Source organism: Propithecus coquereli, unplaced genomic scaffold (genome assembly GCF_000956105.1).
Source record: "Propithecus coquereli isolate 6110/MARCELLA unplaced genomic scaffold, Pcoq_1.0 Scaffold480, whole genome shotgun sequence".
Lineage (NCBI taxonomy): Eukaryota > Metazoa > Chordata > Mammalia > Primates > Indriidae > Propithecus > Propithecus coquereli.
The window spans coordinates 1,921,724-1,944,293 of record NW_012150619.1 but is presented as its reverse complement, the minus strand read 5'-3'; the positions used below and the strand labels follow the sequence as shown (position 1 = coordinate 1,944,293).

The 22,570-nt window shown below is 44.4% G+C and overlaps 1 protein-coding gene across 6 annotated transcripts in view; it reads left to right on the top strand.

Annotated features, from left to right (window-relative positions):
• Window positions 1-22,570, top strand: part of PPARA (peroxisome proliferator-activated receptor alpha) — a 54,206-nt gene that overhangs the window by 13,096 nt on the left and 18,540 nt on the right. For 4 of the 6 annotated variants that reach the window (XM_012655597.1, XM_012655591.1, XM_012655593.1 and 1 more), the window contains exon 3: window positions 16,467-16,710. In XM_012655597.1, the coding sequence (XP_012511051.1) occupies window positions 16,503-16,710 (208 nt within the window). In that variant the 5' untranslated portion in view covers window positions 16,467-16,502. Of the gene's footprint in view, window positions 1-5,837; window positions 5,983-13,542; window positions 13,554-16,466; window positions 16,711-22,570 lie in introns of those variants that run through there. The other 2 variants (XM_012655592.1, XM_012655596.1) reach the window with 2 other exon arrangements.

The following is a 22,570-nucleotide window of genomic DNA, read 5'->3' as shown; positions in this document are numbered from 1 at the left end:
AAGTATCTAAAATAAAGCACAGAGAGACAACAGGATGGAAATACAAACATAAAGGATATATAAAGGCTATAGTGAAGAATTCTGCCACACATGCACGATGACTGGAATCCTGGAAGGAGGAGAGAGGGAGAGTGGGGCAGAAGCAACACTTGAAGAGATAGTGGCCGAAGTTTTCCAGCACTGATAAAAGAAACCTAAAGAACTAAGGAAGATTTTTCAAAAATCCATACCTAGATGGGATTAAGAAAAGTCCAGGCCGGGCGCGGTGGCTCACGCCTGTAATCCCAGCTCTCTGGGAGGCCGAGGCGGGCGGATTGTTTGAGCTCAGGAGTTTGACACCAGCCTGAGCAAGAGCGAGACCCCGTCTCTACTAAAATTAGAAAGAAATTAATTGGACAACTAAAAATATATAGAAAAAATTAGCCGGGCATGGTGGCGCATGCCTGTAGTCCCAGCTACTCGGGAGGCTGAGGCAGGAGGATCGCTTGAGCCCAGGAGTTTGAGGTTGCTGTGAGCTAGGATGATGCCACGGCACTCTAGCCGGGGCAACACAGTGAGACTCTGTCTCAAAAAAGAAAAAAAAAAAGAAAAGAAAAGTCCAGACCTCATATGAAAAAACAGACAGATGATCTTAAAAGGAGCTAGGGGAAAAAGAAAAGACATTACCTTCAACGGAACAAGTGAGAGCTGATTTCTGAACCCAAACAGCAGAAGCCAGAGGACAAGGAAGAGACATCTCACCGTGCTGAGAGTTGGGTTTATCCCAGGAATATGAGGTTAGTTAGCTTAACATTTAAAAGCAATCATGCTTCGAAATTATGAAATTCTTAGGGATAAAATATGTGAGACCTATACACTGAAATCTACAAAATGTTGCTGAGAGAAATTTAAAAAGACCTAAAGAAGTGGCAAGTTATATCATGCTCTTGAATCGGCAGACCCAACATCATTGAGATGGCAGTTCTTCCCAAAGTGACCTGCAGACTCAAAACAATCGGTGTCAGATCTCAGCATGCCTGTATGTGGAATTTGATGAGCTGATTCTAAAGGTGATATGCAAATGCAAAGGACCTAGAGTTACTAAAACAACTTTGAAAAAGAATAACACACTTAGAGGACTTTGACTAGCTGATTTCAAGAATTATTGTAAAGTAATAATCATTACAGTAATCAAGACAGTATGGTATTTTCTTTCACACTTCCCACTTCACAGAAGACAGTGTGGTATTGATGTGAAAACAGATGAACAGATGAATGGAAAAGAATAGCAAGTCTAGAAATAGACCCACACGTGTGTGGTCAATTGATTTTCAGCAAAGTGCCACGTCATTTCAGTGGGGAAAAGATAATCTTTTCAACAAATGATACTAGAGTAATTGGATAGCCACATGTAAAAAAAGAAACTTCTCAATGCTTACCTCATATCACATACAAAATAATAATTATTAAAATTAAAAACTATGGACTCCAGTTAATAACAATATACCAATACTGGCTCATCAGTGACAACAAACATACCTCACCAATGGAAGATGTTAATAATAGGGAAACTGTGGTGGGAACTCTCTGTACTTTCCACTCAATTTTCCTGTAAACTTCACTACTCTAAATAGTAAGCCTATTAATTAAAAATTAAATGTGAAATGCATATATCATATATCTAGGAATAAATCTAAAAAAGATACATAAGACCTCTACTCAGAAAACTGGTTACATTATTGAGAGAAATTAAACCTAGCCCAAACAAATAGGTGGATATACTATGTTCATGAAAGGGACAACTTGGTATTGGAAAGGTTTCAGTCCTCTTAAGAAAGGCCTCCTGTGCCATGCAGGGGGTACTGACGTCTGACAGCCAGCACGTGCAGGCATCCCGGGTTTAACTGAACGAAGTGGACTCTACAGAGCTGATTACAGACAGTTTAAATGTCCTGAAAACCCCTAAATGCGCCCCCTCCCAGGACGTCTGAGGATGCACTTTAGGAACTTGAGAGCAAAAAATTCAATTTTTTTCTCCAACAGCTTGCTTCTCTTCCCTTAGTATTCTCATCACTTAAAGTTGCATTCGTGCTTTTCTTAGAAAAGGATTTGTTCTACAACCAGCTGTTGTTCTCTAAACACTGGTAGTATCCACTGTACAGGCCCTTTTCATAGGTTCATTCCTTAAAGTGATTTGAGTTTTTCATAAGACAGGGAGCAATGTTCAGAATTGGCACCATCGTTAGATTCGTTCGGCAAATATTTATTGAACACCTGGCTTGTGCAGGAAAGAAGGTGACAGATGAGAATTCTGCCTCAAGGAGTTGCAACTTGGACAGCTCCTTCCACCCCGGGGGATCCAGGAAGGCTTCCAGGAGGAACAGTGTCTGCCCTTCCCCTCGGTGTGTGAGAACGGGAGGATTCCAGGCAGGAGGCATAGCGGGGCCTGCACATGCTGAGTGGTTTATTTTGGCCAGAGGACAGGGTTAGATTGCGGAGGTGCACGGAGAGACGACGTGTTCATTCAGGATCAAACTTCATCAGCTATTTACTGGGCTCCTCCTTCGTATCAGGCATCGTACTAAGCGGCGGGGATACGTGAGTGAGCAAAACCCGCAGAATCCCTGCTCTCGGAGAGCTGACGCTCTGGCCGGGAGAGACAGGTCCTGAGCAGTGAGAGTCGTTGGTGACCCGCTGTGTTGGACAGCTCCAGGTGCGGCGGGAAGGGCAAACGCAGAGCAGGCGAGCGGGTCAGGAGCGCCAGGAAGCGTGAGGGCGCCAGGAGGAGAGTCCAGGCCATGGCCAGGCCGCGGTGCCTGTGGAAGTCCTGGCAGCAGGCACAGAGCGGGCACAGCAGGAGAGGGGCCGTCCCTGCAGAGCGGGCAGCGGGCTCATGAGAGGAGCAGTGAGGAAGTGACTGGAGGAATGTTCCGGAGAGAAGGAGGAGGAGGAGGAGGAGGAGGAGGACATGAGGTCCTGGGGGAGGGCCAGTGGCAGGAGGTGGAGGCCTGAGGGGCTGTCCTGGGGACTCTGGTGCGTGCTCTTGTGAAAGGCTGAGGGTGAGGCCGGTGGGCTGCTCCGTGGGGCTGCGACCGGCTCTGATGCAGCTGCTGAAACCTCCCCGGCTGTGGCTGTGGGTGGGTTCCAAGGCCGAGGGGCCTTACTGGAGGCCCGGAGGGGTGCGGCTGTCCGAGAGGGGCAGTTAATCGGAAAAGTGCTCCACCGCGTGAGAACCAGGGAGACCTTGACTTTAGATCCAGCCAGCCACTGAGCAGTTGCGTGACCCTGGGGGATACCTGTCCTTGGTCCGTTTCCTTACCTGCAAGTCCAGGTTCGTGGAAGCCGTGCTCTTCAGAGGAGTCTGTCTGCAGGGGGCGATCAGGGCTGTCCTTCAGGACGCTGAACCTGGCAGCCATGCAGGAGACCCTTGGAGAAGGGAGGAAGCAGTCGGGAGGCCAGGGAGGAGGCCATGGCTGGAGTTGAGGCAGGAGGGAGCGATGCCGGGAGCCGGATGGAGAGGACAGGATGCGTGCAAGTAATTTAAAAAGAAAACAGTCTTTCAAAACAAACCACAGACGGATAAACCCGACTATCCAAAGGTGTGAAAGACCAAGGTCACGTCAGGCCATGTTGGGGCCAAGGCATGTTGGCAGCTGTGCCCAGCCTCAGGCAGACGCTTGCTGGCCGGGTGGCCCCGGGCACGCTGCCGCTTCCACAGGTTGCTCAGAGTGCTCCGCTGATCAGTCGCCCCGAACCACGACTGTCTCCTTGAAATCCCCAGCGCTGGGTCTTATGAATAAACCTTTAGTAGGTTTCCTGTTTTCTCTTATTTTTATGCAGAGCTTTACTTTATAGCAGAAAATTCCATTTTTTTCCCTTAAATAGCTTGCTTCTGTTCCCTGAGCGCTCTTGTCACTTTAAACTGCATTCATCCTTGTTTCTTTAGAAAAGGGGCCGTTGGGGGACCAGCTATTGAGAAGGTGCCTGGTTTATTGTTACCAGCTTTCGCTAAATGTTTGAATTATGTTGAGCTGCTTAAAATCGGTGTTATCAGGTAGACGGTATGGCTGTTCTTTTTACTCTCTTATTTAGGGGTTTACAGAATAATTATGTTTCTAGTTTTCTTTTATTTGGTCGTGTTGAATAGGAATTGAAGCTGCGCAGCTCTGGGAACCTCTAGCTGCGAACAGGAACGCCTTGTGCACATTTCCAGCTGGCAGCAGACAGAGCCGAGGGCAGGCAGGTCGCTGGGGAGGCTGGGAGCCTACTTAGGAGCCAGCTTCAGGACGGGACGTGGGAGCCTGGGGCTGGGGGTTCTTAAGTGCGGATTCTTCTCTGCAGATACCCACTGCAACGGAAGTTACTAAGTAGGCGTTAAAGCAGCTCCTACCTTCTATTTGACAAGGCGAGGGGAGCTGGAAATGGTATTCCTAGAAAATGTTACTATCGTAAAAGACAAAGAAAAGCTGTGGCACTGTTTCAGATCAAAAGAGAGATGACGATAAAATGCAATACCTGACCCTAAACTGCATCCTGTACTGGAGGGAAAAAATACCATCAAGGACATTAGTGGGTCGACTGACAAAATTTGAACGTGAATCATAGATTAGAGTGTTGTGTCTCTGTTAAATCTGCTGAAGTTACGCGCGCCGTGGGGGTACCAGCGCATCGCCGTTCTGAGCAAACACGCAGTTCAGTGTTAGCGGGATGGGCCGTGATGTAGGCAACGTGCCCTCAGGTATGCGTACACATGTATGTCTGCATGTGCGTACACGTACATACGTGTGTAAACGCATGCCTGGAAGGGAAGGAAGAGACGACAAAGCGAAAGTGTGAAATGGTCATCTCCAGCCAGTGTTCCCTGCACTCTTGCTTTGTGTGCAACTTTTCTGTAAGCAAAGTTACTTCCAAATAAAAAGTTAGAAAGCAAACAAATAAATAAAAAAGACAGTTTCTACGTGATGTGTTCTAGCTACGTTTCTTACCATGTCTGGATCCTGAAAGCTGCAGATCCGAAAACACGAGTAACCGATCCCCTATTCTTAAAATGTCACGAATTTACCTCTCTCTTGGTACTTGTAAAAATTAATTTTTTAAAGAATGTTGAGATAATTGTAGATTCACACGTAGTTGTAGGAAATAATACAGCGAGGCGCCCAGCGCGCTCTACCCGGCTTCCCGCAGGATCAGGGCTCGCGGAGCGCGCGCCCAGTGTTACGGCCCCGATATCAGCCCCGACACAGTTAAGATGCGGAACATTCCGTCCCCCACTGATCCCTCATGTCGCCCTTTCGTAGCCACGCTCACTTTCCCCATCCCCCATTCCTCTTTAGACTTTGCAACCATTAACCTGTTCTCCATTTCCATCGTTGCGTCATTTCCAGAACGTTACCTAATGAATCATATGGTGTGTAACCTTTGGGGTTGCTGTTTTTCTCACTGTGTGATTCCCATGAAGTTCATCCAAGTTGTTGGTGTGTCAATAGTCTGTTCCTTTTCATGGCTGAGTGGTATTCCGTGGTATGGATGCACCGCGGTTTGTTTAGCCACTCATCCATCGGGAGGCCAACTAGGCTGTTTCCAGCTTGGGTTGTTATGAATAAAGGGTGCTGTGAACATTTGTGTACAGGTTTTCTGATTTTCTGTTTTGTTTTGTTTTAAATAGTTCTATTGAAATGTAATTAACATACCATACAACACTGATTTAAAATGTGCAATTCCATGGTTTTTGGTATGCTCCCAGGATTATATAACTATCACCACAATTTTAGAACATTTTCATCGCCTCTAAAAGAAACCCCATGCCCGTTAGTAATCACTGCCCTTTCCTTCCCACTCTCTTCTCTCCCCTCCTGCAGGCCCTGGCAACCACTGACCTCCCTCCTGTCTCTGTAATTTGCCTGTCCTGGATGTTTCATGTAAATGCAGTCACACAGTACGTGGTCTTTTGTGACTGCCGTCTTTCACTGAGCCTGATGTTTTCAAGATCATCCGTGATGTAGCGTACGTCAGTATTGATTTCTTTTAATTGCCAAAAATATTCCGTTGTATGGACGTACCACATTTTATTTATCCCTTTGTCAGTTGGTGGACGTTGGTTTTAACTTTTTGGTCATTATGAATAATGCTGCTATGAACATTCACATACAAGTTGTTGTATGGATATATGTTTTTATTTCCCTGGGAGTAGAATTACTGGGTCGTGTGGTAACTGTAGGTTTAACTTTTTGAGGAACTGCCAAAATGTTTTCGAAAAGACTGCATCATTCCCACTGGTAATGTCTGAGGGTTCCAACTTCTCCACATCTTTGCTGACACTTATTATTGTCCGTCTTTTTTATTATACCCATTCCAATGTGTGTGGAAGTGGTATCTCACTGTGTTTTTTTTGTCATTGTGGTTTTGATTTGCATTTCCCTAATGACTAGTGACACTTAGCACCTTTTCATGTGGTTATTGTCCGCTTATGTCTCTTCTTTGGAGAAATGTCTATTTAGATCCTTTGCCCATTTTTAAACTGAAATGTTTATACATTCTGGATACAAGTCACTGGTCCAAGTCTCTTATCAGAGATATGATTTGCATTTTGTGGGTTGTCTTTTCACTTTCTTGGTGGTAGTGTTTATAGCTCAAATTTTAAAATTTAAAATTCTGATGTCCAATTTATTTATTTTTTTCTTTCTTGTTCTTTTGGTGGTGTACAGGTTTTTGTGTGAACAGCAGTTTCATTTCACGTGGATAAATGCCCAAGAGTGTACTTTCTGGGCCATGTGGTGGTTGGGTGTTTAGTTTTACAAGAAACTGCCAGCCTGTTTTCCAGAGTTGCTGCACCATTTTATGTCCCCACCTGCAACGTGTGAGTGGTCCTGTCTGTCTGCATACTCGCCAGCATTCGGTGTTGTGATTATTTTCTGTTTTAGCCATTCTGATAGGCGTGTGTGATATCTCATTGTGGTTTTAGCTTCCATTTCCCTAGTGGCTGATGATGTTAAACATCGTTTATGTGCTTATTCACCATTTGTACATCCTCTTGGGTATAACGTCTCTTCCTGTCTTTTGCCTATTTTCTAATTGGATTGCTTGATTTTTTTATTGTTCAGTTTTGAAAGTTCTTGTATATTTGAGATACTTGTCCTTTGTCAGACATTTAAGTCCATGATCCATTTCAAATTAATTCTTTAAGATGTGAGACTTAGGTTGAAGTTCTTTTCCCTCCATGGATGTGCATTTGCGTAATTTGTCACAAAGGCTGTCATTCCCTACGGAGTTTTGCACCTTTGTCCGAAGTCACTTGGGCGTATTTTTGTGAGTCTGTTTCAGGGTTTTCTAGTCTGTACCATTGATGTGTGTGTCTGTCCCTTCACCAGCAACACACTGTCTTGATTATGGAGTAGGTTTTAGTATTAAGTTGAGTGATTCCTCCCACATTATACCTCTTTGCATGATTGTTTTAGCACTTACAGGGCATGTGCTTTTCTGTATACATTTAGGGGTAAGCCTATCTATGTCTATGAAAATTATTGCTGGGATTTTGATAAGAATTACATTAAACCTATAGATCAATTTGGGGAGAATTAACATTTTTATTATGTTGAGTCTTCCAATCCGTGAACATGGTATGTGTCTTCTTTATGTAGGTCTTCTTTGATATTTTTCATCAACATTTTGTAATTTACAGCACACACATCCTGTATATGTTTTGTTAGGTAATGAATATCTAAGTATTTCATTTTCTTTAGAGTGATTATTAATGGCATTATTGTTTTAACTTTTACTTCTGCATATTTATTGCTAGTAGATAGAAATGCAATTTATTTTTGGATATTGATCTTGCAATCTTGCTGTATTCATTTATTACTTCCAAGAGAGTTTTTGTAGATTCCTAGGGATTTTTGTGACATCTGCAAATAAAGGGAGTGTTTTATTTCTTTTTTACCGTCTGTATGCCTTTTATTCCTTTGTCCTGCCTTATTACACTGGCTAGAAATTCCAGCACTACGTTGAGTAAGAGCGGTGAAAGTGAACATCCTTGCCCTTGCTCCTATCTTAGCAAAAAAACATTCAGACTTTCTTCATTGACTGTGATGTTAGCTGTAGGTTTTTGTAGATGTTCTTTTTCAAGTTGAGACAGATGTTCTCCAGACTTGCTGAGAGTTTTTATCATGAGTGGGTGTCATAGTTTGTCAAATACATTTTCTGTATCAATTGATATAATCATATGATTTTTATTCTGATATGGTGATAGGGTGGATCACATTGACTGATTTTTTGTTCCAGTGTTAAACCAGCCTTGCATACCTGGAATGAATTCTGCTTGGTCATGGCGTATGATTCTTTTCAGACATTGTTGGATTTGATTTGCTAATATTTTGCTGAATACTTTTATGTCTGAGCTCATGAACAATATTAGTCTGTAGTTTTTTCTATTTTATATTGGCTTTGTCTGGTTTTGCTGTCAGAGAAATACTAGCTTCGTGAAGATAAATTGGCAAACTATTTCCTCCTCTTCTATTTTTTGGAAAGAGATTATATAAAACCGGTGTGGTGTTATTTCTTCTTTAGACGTTTGGTAGAATTCTCCAGTGAAACCAGCTGGGCCTGGAAAATTCTTTTTCAAGAGACTAAGTCACAGATTCAATTTTTAAATGGTTAGAGAGCTATTGAGATTGTTCACTTCATCTCGGGTAAGTTTTGGTAGTCTGTGGCTTCTGAGGAATTGATCTAGTTCTTTTTATTTGTCAAATTTATGAGCCTAAAATTGTTTGTATATTTTCCTATTATCCTTTTACTGGTTGCAGGATCTGTAGTGCTACCATTTATCCCTGATATTGGTGATGTATATCTTGTCCCTTTTAATTTTTGTCACTCTTGCTGAGAATTTATCGATTTTGTTGATTTTTTCAAAGAACTAGCTTTTTGTTTCACTGATTTTTCTCTATTGTTTTCTTGATTTCAATTTCATTGATTGCTGGCTCTTATCTTTATTATTTCCTTCCTTCTGCTTGTTTTGGGTTTATCTTGTTATTATTTTTCTAGTTTCTTGATATAGGAATTTAGATTATTGTTTTGAGAACTTTCATCTTCTCTACTGCAAACATTTAGTGATATAAGTTTCTCTCTAAGCACTGCCCTTTCTGTAGCCTACATTTTTAGATATATTTTTATTTTCATTCAGTTCCATGTATTTTTAAAATTTCTTTGAGATTTCTTCTTGACCCATGCATTATTTTGAAGCATATTGTTTAATTTTAAAACATTTACAGATTTTCCTATTGTTTTTCTGTTATTAATTTCTAGTTTGGGTTCATCGTGATTATAATATGCACTCTGTATGTGGTCTTAGATTGAAATTCTTTTAAATTTGTTGAGGTTTGTTTAATGGCCCAGTATATGGACTGTCTTGGTGAGTGTTTCATGGGCTCTTGGGGGAAAAAAGTATATTCTGCTGTTGTTGGATGGTGTCTTAGTCCATTCAGGCTGCTATAACAAAATCCTATAAACTAGGTACATAAACAACAGAAATTGGTTCCCCACAGTTCTGGAGGCTGGAAAGCCCAAGACGGAAGTGCGGGCAGATCCAGTGCTGGTGAGAACTCACTTCTTGGCTCACAGGGCAAATTCGAGTGACACCGTTTGTCCCCCTCTTCTCTAAACTTTACTAAATACTCCAGCGAAGAATTATATCCATTCAGTGGAGCATATACTCAATGTTGGTAAAACCGGGAAGGAAAAAGAACTCGTGGGTAATTTAGAAGCTAAGCGTCTGATCGGATGTGAAGGCTGGGAAACGTTAGCGCTGGGCGGGGTACACGGCGCATCAGACCGAGGGTCGCATCAGACCGAGGGTCGCATCAGACCGAGGGTCGCAGTGGGGCGGTTAGGAACAGACGCTAGAGGCTGACTGCCTGGAATCAAAAGCCTGCCCCACCCGAGTCCCGTGGCTCTGGGCATATTCCACCCTCTGTGTACTTCGGTTTCTGCACTTGGGACGAGAACATCATAGTAGTGCCTGCCTCATGGGGTCATAAGAGTGCACGTTAGCTGTTGCTTGCGACAGTGCTTGGCACATGGTGAGGGCTCAGAGAGTGTTAGCAGCCCTCATCCTCCTCCTCCTCCTGCTCCTGCTCCTCCCTTATTTATAGCAGGGTTGCGTCTGAGAAATGGCTGAGGTCTATAATACTATAATACAGTGCAAATAAAATACAAGCGACTTGTAACACTCCACTGCAAGTTAGATGTCTAGAAAAGTTACCAGGAGTTAAATTCTACACCTTCATAAAAAACCGTGTTCACCAAGAATTACCCTGACAGGAGAGAAGCACCAAGTATTGTGGAGGGACAGAATCTAGTCTCAGAGACACGGTTGCCACACTGCCACCCTCCCACCTGGTGGATGGTTTCCCTGAGTATACAGTCATGGGTTCGAAGTCGTTTTCCTTCCGCCTTTGTGAGCATTTTTGATCCGCCATACGGGGAAGCGGCAAGAAGTGGCCTGCAGGAGTAGGCGAGGTCAGCAGTGCCAATGACCACGTCCAGGACTTTGCACTTCACCCTGAATGCAGTAGGGAGCCACAGAAGACTGCTAAGCAGGAGTGTGACGAGGTAAGATTTGCACTGGGACTGTCTTGGTGGCTAGGCGGAATCCAGACTCAAAGGAAACAACCCTCGAAGCAGCAACACTCCTCACGGGGCTGCTGCACCCGTCGCAAGAAGAGGCGAGGACAGCTCCGGGAGGAGGAGGACCACGGGAGATGAGGAGCTGGTGCCAGCACCTGGCAGCCGGGCAGGAGCCGGGGCGCCGAGAATGATCGTGCTCTGCCAGTTACCTAAGGTCCAGAGCACCGAGGGAGGAGCAGGGCTGGGCGTGCAGAGTCGCGGGAGGTGGGAGACTAGTTCAGCTTTAAACCACATCCCGCGGGCGTGTAAGGTACTCCTCCCCCTCCTCCCTGAGGAGTAAGGATGATGTCACCTCATGGGGGCTCTTGGCAGCTGCAGCATCTAGCAGGGATGCAAGTCCCCGTGTCCGGGACGGACACAGTGTTGCGACCTTGGAAACCGCATGGCAGTGGACGCCCCCTCCCCTCGCTTGCACCGTCCACACCTGTGGTTACGTTACCCGCAGTGCAGGACTGAGACGCCCTGGGAGAGAGAGACCCTTTTATTACAGCATATGTCATGATTATTCTATTTTATTATTGTTTATTCTATTATTGTTTACTCTATTTCTTATTGTTGTTACTATACCTAATTTATAAATTAGACTTTATCATAGGTACGCACGAAATAAAAAAACCATAGCGTATTTAGGCCCAACCTTTGTCCTGTGTCGGATCTCAGCTCCCGAGAGGTAAACACGGGTTCCACGTTGGTTGACTTTTGACCCTCGCGCCAGGCTTCTCAGCAGTGGGCACAACACGCGTCCAAACTTGCAGCTTTTCTTTCATTATTTGGATGTCACCATCCATAAAGGTGAGATTATATTTACAAACAGTAACTACAAAATTTCAGAAAATTAAAAGGAGGTGCTGGGTTTGAAATGGAAGTGATGAATACCGTCATATTATGGGAACTTTGTGTCAAGCCCAGAGGGAGTTTTTCTTGGAAATGGTCCGGAACATTCTCTTTGCACCTTCACAGGTAAAGGCATAGGAGCTTACGGCTACTCTTGTGCACACTAGGGTCGTCTCTCTCCCTTACGTGCCAAATTCTTTTGATTACAAAATTTTGAGTTTAATGCCTCAGGCATTGTTGAGAAAGATCTAGATGTCTCTAGGTAAACCTAGGTGACATGCAAACTCTGTAGGATGCCTTCGTTTTTTTTTTTTTTTTTTTTTTTTTTTTTTTGAGACATGGTTTTGCTGTGTCGCCCTGGGTAGAGTGCAGTGGTGTCATCCTAGCTCACTGCAACCTCAAACTCCTGGGCTCAGGCGATCCTCCTGCCTTGTAGCTGGGACTACAGGCGTGCCATGACACCCAGCTAATTTTTTCTATTTTTGGTAGAGATGGGATCTCGCTCTTGCTCAGGCTGGTCTGGAACTCCTCAGCTGAAGCCATCCTCCTGCCTCGGCCTCCCAGAGTGCTGGGATTACAGACCTGAGCCACTGGGCCTGGCCGATGCCTTTCATTTAATTCATCAACGTACAAGTCCTAGTTTCTCTACCACTTTTATGTTCTGCCCCTTTTTGCCTCTGTCCTGTGTTTCCGTGGGCATTCTCTGCACCTACTCTGTTAGCGCGTTAATCATTGTGCAGGCGGTAATGATTAAGCTATTTCTGTGAACTGTTTGGGGTGAAGGTACAGAGTGCTTTTTAGCTTTCTTCTTGTTTATTTATTCTGAAATGTTATTTTAAATCTTAGCCCAACATATTGAGCTGAAAGACTTGTATTAAAATCAATTGCCTGCTAGAAATTTAAAAAAATGTAAAGCACCTGACAAGGTAGTGAATTAGAACTGGTGGAAGAGAAAACCCTGTGTCTGGTGGCTGTCGCCACTGCGGTGCGGCTCCTTTGAAAGGACGCCCTTCCACCTTTGCCCTTAAACCGCTCCTAACATCTCATTGGACTTAATCTAACAAAGGAAATTGTGAATAGATTTCTGTGTTATTAAGCATATTAAGTGATAATCTGAGGGGTTTTTCACAGTACTAATTCAGGGCGGGTTGTACAGAAAGGCAGCAATAGGAAAGTAAAAGTCTCATGTTGGCAATGATCTGGACATTTTTGTGTCAAATGTAAGTTCTGAGTGTGGAAACTAAAGCCCAATTTCATTTGTTCTTTTTCTTGGGTATCTGGTCACATAGCAGATAAAGATGTTTTGATAGCTGGGACAGGATCAGGCTACCTGCTGTTTAATATGTAATTTCAGAAAGTGCTTATGAAGGGCCTTCTAGGTCCAAGAAATTCCGGGAATCATCCAGAGGTCAGGGGAGGGTAAGGCCAAGCAGCTGCCCTGGGGAGCCCCCCTGCAGGCATCCCCTTGGCCTTCTTGTAGTCAATCAAATGGCGACACTTCATTCTCACTACAGAGGAACACTTCCGAAGCCCGGGCCTGTTGCTTCTGGGGCAGAGAGACTGATAACCCGCCCAGCTCCGTGGTGCGTGTTCCTCTTGCGGGCTCTGTTCCCAGCCCCGTGAAGATCGTAATGTACTCGGCAAATGTCTGGTCACTTTTCCAACAAGAATCCCTTTGGCTTGTGTTCTAGATACCCACTCCGTTTGCGTTGTTGTTGGACACGCTGTGTGCTGTGCTGCCGTCTGGGTGACGGCAAGCTGTGGCTGTCAGCACAGAGCCCAGGGGAGTTCTCGCGGACCGTCACCTGGTTGCTCGTGGAGAGATTCCTGAGTGCGCCTCTGTGCTGAGTGTCAGATACTGAACACCTGCTACTTTGCAGGGATTGTGCTAAAAGTATGGATGCAAAGATTAGGGAAATACACTCCCTGGCCTCACACACATACGGTCTAGTGGGAGCAGGAGGGACAGGCACGTAAGAAGTTACAACCCCACGTATCCTCAGGACTACACCAGAATTGGGCCGAGGCGCGGTGAGAATCCGGAGGAGAGTGGGCTTCACGACGTAAGCGCTTGTTACGCCCCTAACCACTCATTTTAGCCCAATCTTCCAAACTGTCGTGCTGCGGTGAGCTGTGATACCGAAAACACCTTGGTGTCAAGGTTATCGACTGATGTCAGCACCCTTCCCGGGCCTCCGCCTGCCCTGCGTGCAGGTGACATACACAGTAGTCGTTGAATGCGGTGTCTGCTTCTTCTGTTTGTCTATTTCTTTTTCAATGTTCTATAGTTTTTATATACTCTGCTATGTAGTTCTCAAAGGAATATTTTGGGTGATAAATGTTCAATTACTAAGACCTAAAAATAGAATTTCAGTAGTTTGAGCTTGTGATATACAAGATGCATCTCTAACATTGAAATTGGGTGGGAAAGAAAAGGTGGATTTAGAAACTTAAACGGTAAGGAAGGAATGAGGGTGTCGCAGTACCTCGAGTCATTGCCGGGACTGGGGGCAGAGGCGCTACTTTTTCTGAGCCCCCCCGCGGCCCCCCATTCATCTTTCCTTCATCTCTCAACTTACGAGAGACTCTACCTGAGCTACGACACCGAAGACCTAATTAAGCACTGTTTGGATTGTCTTGGACCAGATTAGGAGTCACTGAGCAAAGGGATCATTTGTTGTACCTCTTAATCCCTCCGGAGCATTTGGGGCACGGGACACAGGAACCAGTTGGCCTGCTTTGCTTGTCACGGCAGTGTTATGTGGGCATCAGACGAAGCTTTGGGGACTTTCCCGTGCTATTTCTGCTCCTGAACAGAAACTACAGCGACGGGGGAGAGCCCAGTGTCGGAGCGTGCCAGCAGGCCGTGCAGGTAGGAGGTGCCCATGCAGACTCTGCTGTCCATCTGGGGGACACCTTCGAAGGGAACTGCTCCTCATCTGCTCTTGCTGGAAGCAAGAAAGGGCCAGTGTGTGCCCTGCCCCACCCTATATAGGAATTGTGTCTTGTTTAACTCGTCATTAATGGCAAGACCAAGGTTTCTCTAAGTAAATTTCAGGAATTCTTTCAAAGCAACTAAAAAGTAAAATGATGAGATTTCAAAACTTTTTAACTCCCTGAATGTAATGACAAGGACACTGACATTGTTATATTAGTCTGAGGCTCCTGGCTTGGAGGAAGAGTGTTTGCGGGAATCAGACTGTTGTCCCATGAGATCGTGGTTGTGGAAGAGGAGGTGGCCGCGGCTCCACCCCTGACAGGCCTCTGCCCGGACGTCTGCTTTCTATTAGGAGGAACTTTGTGGTTAATAGAGAGAGTTAGTGACTGCAGCTTTTTTTTGAATTCTTTGTTCACAGTGAAAACTATTTTAAGTAATGCTCACCCCGTCACCTTGCTGGCCATTTGAAGCACTCTTCCTCCAGATGCAGAGCAAATGAAGGACGATAGGAAACCACACAGATTCACAGCCTGACCTACACCCATAGATTATGGAGAAAGTCTTCTAAATCCTATGAAAGGCTAAAAGCAATTCTCTTCTATTTTTCTGTTATTGGCAGCTATGATAATTTATTATCATAATTCCAAGCATGAGATGTGACTTTCACAAAGATGTGTGAATTTAACCTATTTTCGTGTCCAGAGGAAGCGAAACCATCCCTTCCTCTTTGCACTTGACGCTGTTATCTACATGAAGCAAACCTGAAATGTGAAAACGTTTTTATACAAACACACCTAATGGATGAATATTTGCTTTGGAAAGTGTTCTTCACTCCATCTGGGGAGTCTGGCGTCCTGTGGTCACAGTGTGACAACAGGTGCAGCACACACCTCCTGTGACCCTCCCCGTGCTGTGGGCAGTGGACATCACTGTGACCACCCCCAGATGGGAAAATGGTTCCGGAAGCTAAATGTCACCCCGCGGGCCTCGAGAAGGCAGCGCCGGGGAGGGCAGTTCCGGCAGGTGCCCTGGGGCAGGGGCAAGACTCAGTGTAGCTGGATCCCCAGGGGAAAAGAAGGACAGTGACACATGCATGATCAGGTGGGGACACGTCCTGAAGGGCCTGAGTGGTGTGCCGAGGACACTGGGCTTTGTCTGGAGGTTGCAGGGAGTGGTTTAAGACGTCTGAGCAAGATCGTGATGCAGATTAACGCGGGAACCACTGTCTTGTCGCCATGCCTGGGTAGAGTACGTTCTTTCATTTGTTAGCTGAAATGGCCTGATGCTGTCTGGGACTCACCTACTTAGATTTTCTTTAACTCCACAAAGTATTTGTTACTGTACAATCATTCTTGAGGAGTGCCTACGTGAGTCACCTCCCTGGGCACAGGGAGAACAGACAAGAGTGACGCACCATACCCAGCACACGTGCTAACGGCCCCCCACGCCCCTCGGCCTGAGCCACACCAGTCCCCTTGCTGTTCCTAGGGTGTCCCAGCACGTTTCGGTCCTGGGGCCTTTGCACACGTGTTCTCTTTGCTGGAACATTCTCCCCCAAGACGTTTACACAGCTCGCTCCCTCATTCCCCGAGGTCTCTCCTGACCCTAGTCAGTGAGGCCTTCCCCGACCGCTCTGTCCTGCGTCATCTTGTCACCACCAGACATTCCACACGCGTGTTTGTTTACGTGCCCCACATCTGTGTGCCCAGCAGAAGGGTGGCGCAGTGAGAGCAGGGACTCTTTTTTGTCCACACCTCAAACACAATGGCCCGAGCCCAGCACATAGTGTGCAATCAGTAGGGAATGAAGGAATCTTCGCTTGACAAGCTTTGGCTCCTTAAACATTTCATTGCCTAAAGATCTTTCCCTTCCTCAGTGTGCCTATCACGGGTCGAGCCTGGAAAAGACGCTCAACAGTATACTGTGTAGGTTCTGAGTTCAGGTATATCCTCAGTGGTAAATGGTGTTTCATTTTTAAAAAGCAAATGCGTGTTCTTGTCTATCAGTTTCACCAATGACTTCTCTTCTCTCCTGGCAGCTGAGCTCCGCGGCGTGACCACGCCGCCCAGGCAGGATGGTGGACATGGAGAGCCCGATCTGTCCCCTCTCCCCACTCAAGGTTGATGATCTGGGGAGCCCGTTGTCCGAAGAGTTCCTACAGGAAATGGGAAACATTCAGGAGATTTCTCAATCCATTGGAGAGGATAGTTCTGGAAGCTTTAGTTTTACCGAATACCAGTATCTAGGAAGCGGTCCAGGATCGGATGGATCTCTTATCACAGGTAAGTGTGCTGTTTCCTAGAGCACTTGGTTTAGAAATATTTTTTCCTCAGAGAAAATTGTTGTCTTTAGCCGTAAAAGAAGTCACATCTTTTTGCAAAGAAACCTTCAGACACTATGTCCAGTGTTGTTGGGATCTGGAAGCTTTTAAAGTATATCTCGCAGAAGGGTGGGGCGGAAAAAATAAATAAATGAAAAGAAATAAAGTGTAGCTTGCTTCTCATAGTTAGCCTGCTTATAGAAGCTATGTACAAGCCAAATAATGCCTGAAATGCATGTTATGTAGAGCAGCGCATAGACTCCAAACGCCAGCAAGCCCAGGGAAAAGAGTTAGACGTTGTTTCAAAGGAGGCGCGCACAAGGGTCTGCATTGAAGCGCTGTCTGAAGTCGAAGAGTAGGAACAAGCTGATCATTCATTGAAGGGAAGCGGATACATCGTGCCGGGTTCATACAGTGGACTACTTCATAGTCATCTGAAAGAATGAACTGGCTCTACGTGTATCAACACGAGCCCATCTAGAAAGCAATGTTGAATGAAAATAAACAAGCTTAGGGATGTACTCAGTATGTTCAGTTCATGTACACTCTTAACCACTGAACAGCGTATCAGCGGTGGGCACAGACACACACTTACTGCAAAGCGTATCCCAACGTTAAGGTCTCAGGCATCTCCGGAGAGAGGGAGGTGGGATTGGGGAGGTCTCATGGGGACTCTAATTCTCTCTAGGTTGTATTTGTAAAGGACATGAAGCAGTGTGATGAGTCCGGGTGGGGGATATGTGGGTATTACAGTTGTGTGTCGCTTAGTGACAGGGACAAGTTCTGAGAAATGTGTCGCTAGGTGACTCCTTTGGTGTGCAAACATTGCAGAATGCACGTACACAGACCCAGATGGCATAGCCTGCTACACACCTAGGCTACCGCTCCTGGGCGACACACCTGTATAGCATGTGCCTACTGCATACAGTAGGCAGCCGTAACACAACGGTAAGCATTTGTGTGTATAAACATATCCGATCACTAAAAGGCACATTACAAACTCAGTATTACAGTCTCTGGGATCATGGTGGTTGACCGAAATGTCATTTCAGCACATGACTGTATTGAGATAAACTCAGAGAAATGAAGTCCCTTGCCCTGGTTCACACAGCTGGAGATGGTGCCTAGACTGGACGTCACCCTCTCAGCTGGCTCCAAATCTGTGTTCTTTCCATCTTAGCATGAACACGCCTTGTAAAAGGCAACAGCGTCCTCGACTTAGTAAATCAGGAATTGCGTGATGCAAGTGAGACACTGAGGACTCAGGGATCTTTGTGACAGAGCAGCCTTTGTAGTGACCCCAGTAGACCTGTACAAATGTCTCAAGTTTTGACTCCCTTTCTCATGACACGTTACAGAGGGGATAAGCTTTGGAGGAAGGACCAAGGGGACAGGGTGATGGCAGCTTCCAGAGCAGAGGGGAGCAAGGAAAAGTCTCCATGTCGGGCGCCTGGCAGAGCCTGGGTAGGGCGCCTTGTGGCAGACCTGGGTTAGTGAGAGTGACAATGACAGCATTGGCTACTGAGCACCGTGCAAGCCACCTTGTCTCACCAAATCCCAAGAACAACATTGTGAGTTCACCACTGTGTTTATTTAATGAGTGAGGAAAGGAGGCTCCAGGACACCGTGTCGTGCTGCAGATCACAAGCCCAGAGGACCAGGGTGAAAACCTGCCTCCCAACCCCTCAAAACAGGTCCTGTCTTCACCTATCATAGACATAGCCCCTGATGCTTCATCCTCATCTTCTACTGACTATTTGTAGCAGTTAGCAGAAAATTATTTTTTTCTTTATACATTTTCTTTATAGATTTTTTCTTTCGGTCAGATACACTCCAGAGGTTGTTCCGAAATAATTTGTGTGAGTGGGGTGGGTGTGTGGTTGTGAAACCTCTGGAAAGTTCTTTCCCAGAGTGGGAGGAAGGAGCACTCAGACCCGTCTGGCCTTCCCCGGGAGGATCGAGGTCACACCTGAGCCTCCGACGCTGTGCTGTCTCCCAGCTGCTCGTCCCCAAGGAGGAGGGTTCCGAAATCACGATCTTCTACTAATTTAATTCAAGGTTCCTTTTCTAAAACTAGTGTCTTTATAAGTCATTGTCAAGAACTATAATCTAAAATAAATTTCTAACTCGCCTAAAAGTTCTGGCACAGGTAAGGCTTGAAAATGTCATGCAAACCAGCCTCGTGGTCCGTACCGTCTGCCGACGGCCACATTTAACCCGGTTGCATGGGCTGACCTGTGCTTCCATCTAAATACATTGAGGGCGAGGGTTTGGGGGACAGAGAGAGTCCCAAATTTGTTGTTAGCCAATTCCAAGGAACTTCAGAACAAGAAAAAAGAAAGAGGAACTTGCAAAAAGTGACCACACTGAAGTGTCCGGGCTGCACATTCTTGATTTTCGGCCACTGGCCTTTCGGGCAGTGAGTGTGTGCTAATCCATCTTTGTTTCCCTCTGAGCTTCTGCTGGCTGTTTCCTTTAATGCTTTTGGTCACTTGGAATCATCTCACAATTCTTAAGCTCTTGCTCTGCTTCCTTCCAGATTTTTCCTTGTTATTGTTGCTGGCTCATTTTGAGAGATGAGATTATTTAAGATTATTTTGTAGTTGTAAATTAGATTTGTCATCTTTGTACCTAATCTAATCCTTTGGGTGATATTTCTAAAGTTATGTACACTTGTCCTGTAGAAGGGTCATCTATGAAATGCATTTACTTTCAACTTTACCCCCAGGAGGTGGGATGGGCGAGGCCAGCTCACTGGCCAATGTGCCTTCCCCCCCAGGACCATGAACTGCACATATGTGCAGTCCACATCTGGTGCATGTGCGCACGCACACACTCATCTGTGAAACCTTCATCAAACTGTGACCACTCCGTCACCCAGAGTTTACCTGCGCTCTTTTGTGATTCCTCTTCCCCCACCCCTGGACCCCTCCCTCTCCTGAGTAACCCCCGATCTGCTTTCTATCAGTTAGTTTGTATTTCCTAGAATTTTACATAAATGGCGTCATACAGCATGTACTCTTTCTAGTCCAGCTTCTTCCACTCAGCAGAATTCCTTCGAGATTCTTCTGCCCTGCATGGTGATTCAGTAGTTCATTCTTTTTTATCCTCTGTATGGACATGCCACAGCTTGTTTACCCATGCACCTATTGTTGAACATTTGGGTTGTGTCCAGTTTGGGGCTATTACAAATAATGTTGCTATGAACATTCACATACACGTCTCTGCTTTCATTTCTCTTGGTAAATGCCTACGGGTGTTACGGCTGGGACACGTGGCAGGTGTTTGTGTAACTTTTTAAGAAACTGCCAAACTCTTTTCCAAAGTGCTGTGCGGTTTTATATCCTCACCAGGAGCATAAGGGAGTTCCAGTTCCTCCATAGCCTCGTCAGCTTTTTAACTGTTTCTACAGGTGTGTAATGGTATCGCCTCGATTTCCCTCGTGACGAATGATGTTGAGTCTCTTTCCGCATACTTATTTACTATATATCTGTTTTGATCAAATTTCTGTTCAAATCTTTTGCCCATTTTTTAATTGGGTTGTTTATTTTCTTACCATTGACTGTTGAAAGTTATTGCTATATTCTGGATATATGTGCCTAATCAGATATGTGATTTACAAATATTTTCTCCAGTCTGTGGTTTGTCTTTCTGTTAACAGTGTCTTTGAAAAAGCAGTTCTTCATTTTGATGAAGTCCACTTTATCAATGTCTTTTCTTTCACGGATCATGCTTTGTGTGTCATATCTAAGAAATCTTTGCCTGATCCAAAGTCACTTGTTGTAGAAGTTTTATATTTTTAGGTTTTACATTTAAGTGTAAGATCCGTTGAGTTAATTTTTGTATATAGTTCGAAACTCCATTTTTCTTTTTTATAATTTGCATTTGCAACTGTTCTAGCACGTTTATTACAAAGACTGCTGTCGCCACTAAATTGCCTTTGTAACTCTGTTGCAAGTCGTCTTCTGGGCTCTCTGTTCAGCTTCATTGATCTGTTTGCTTCTTTTGTCATTGATCCCACAGTGTCCTGATTACTGTAGCTTATAAGAAGGCCTGAAGTCACCCAGCTTAAGTTCTCCGACTCTTCTCTTCCAAAGATCTTTTTGATAGCGTAGGTCCTTTTCATTTCCAGATGTATTTTAGAAGAAGTTTGTTGATTTTTACCAAAAAAGCCTGCTGAGATTTTGATTGGGGTTGCATCGAATCTGTAGTCCATTTGGAGAGAATTAACAACGTAGCCAATTAAATCGTATCCATGATCATGGTCATTTCTCCATTTAGCTAGGTCTTCTTCAATTTCTCTCAGCAATATTTGTAGTTTTTAGTGTTCTATTTTTTCACATTTTTGGTCAGATTTATCTCTAGGTACTTTAATATTTTTGATGGCTATTGTAAATGGTATTTTTTTTTTACATTTTGATTTGTGATTATTCATTGGTGTATATGAAAATGTAGTTGATTTTTAGATATTACTCTTATATCCTACACATTTGGTAAACTAGTTTTTTAATAGATTATTTAAGACTTTCTGCATAGATATAATTATGTCATCTGCCACAATGACAGTTTTTCTTCTTCCTTTCTAAGCTGCATATCTTTTATTTCTTTTGCTTACATTATTATATTGGTTAGCACTCCCAGTACAATGTTAAATAGAAGTGGTAAAACATACTTGCCTTGTTCTTGATCTTAGGAGAAAAGCTTTCCGTCTTTTGCCATTAAGTATGGTGTTAGCTACAGTTTTCCTTAGATGCCTTTTATGAGGTTGAGGAAGTTCCCTTCTAGTCCTAGTTTGCTGTGACTTTTTATCAGGAACTGATGTTGGATTTGGTAAAGCACTTTTTCTGCCTCTAATAATATGAACAAATTGTTCTTCTTTTTTAGTTTGTTAATATGATAATTTACATTGTTTGATTTTCAAAGGTTAAGCCAACCTTGCATTCCTAGGGTAAATCCTCCTTGGTCACAATGTATTACCATCTTTACATATTTTTAGATTTAACTTGCTAAAATTTTGTTAAGAATTTCTGTATCCATGTTTCTGAGGGATATTGGTTCTAGTTTTCCTATAATATCTATGTTCGATTTTGATATCAGATTAATTCTTGCCTTATGGAATGAGCTAGGAACTGGAGGTTGAGTATCCCTTAGCTAAAATGCATGGAACCAGAAGTGTTTGGACTTCTGATTCATTCAAATTTTGGAGTATTTGCATATACCTAATAAGATATTTTGGGAATGGGACTGAAGTCTAAACGTAAAATTTATTTATGTTTAATGTACACCTTATACACATACCTGTCTAATGGTATCAGAGCTGTTAACCCATACCTCTGTGGGAAACAACTTTACCAACTAGAGCACCGTGCTTACGTGCAGGTCCTTTTGCCTTCAATGTGACAGACTCTGCTCATTTCCAGAGTTACTTAGGGCAGCACCTCTTCCCCCGACTTGCTTCGGGGAGGTTGTTTCATACTTTTGTGACACAGTTAGATTGTTTTTTCACATTCTGCCTTCCATCCTGGGATCCTCCAACCTCCTAAATTATTTTTGTTTTATTTCCGCACATTAAGGCTCACTCTGAACTATGAAGTTCTGTGGGTTTTGACAAATGCATAGTGTCATGTATCCACCATTACATTTTCATATGAATAGTTTCAGCACCTCAAAAAACCCCTTTGCTTCAGTATTCAACCCTGCCCCGCCACCCCACCCCAACGACTGATTGTTTTACCATCACTATAGTTTTGCCTTTTCCAGAATGCTGTGTATTCGGAATCATATCGTGTGTAGCCTTTCAGACTGGCTTCTTTCACTTAACA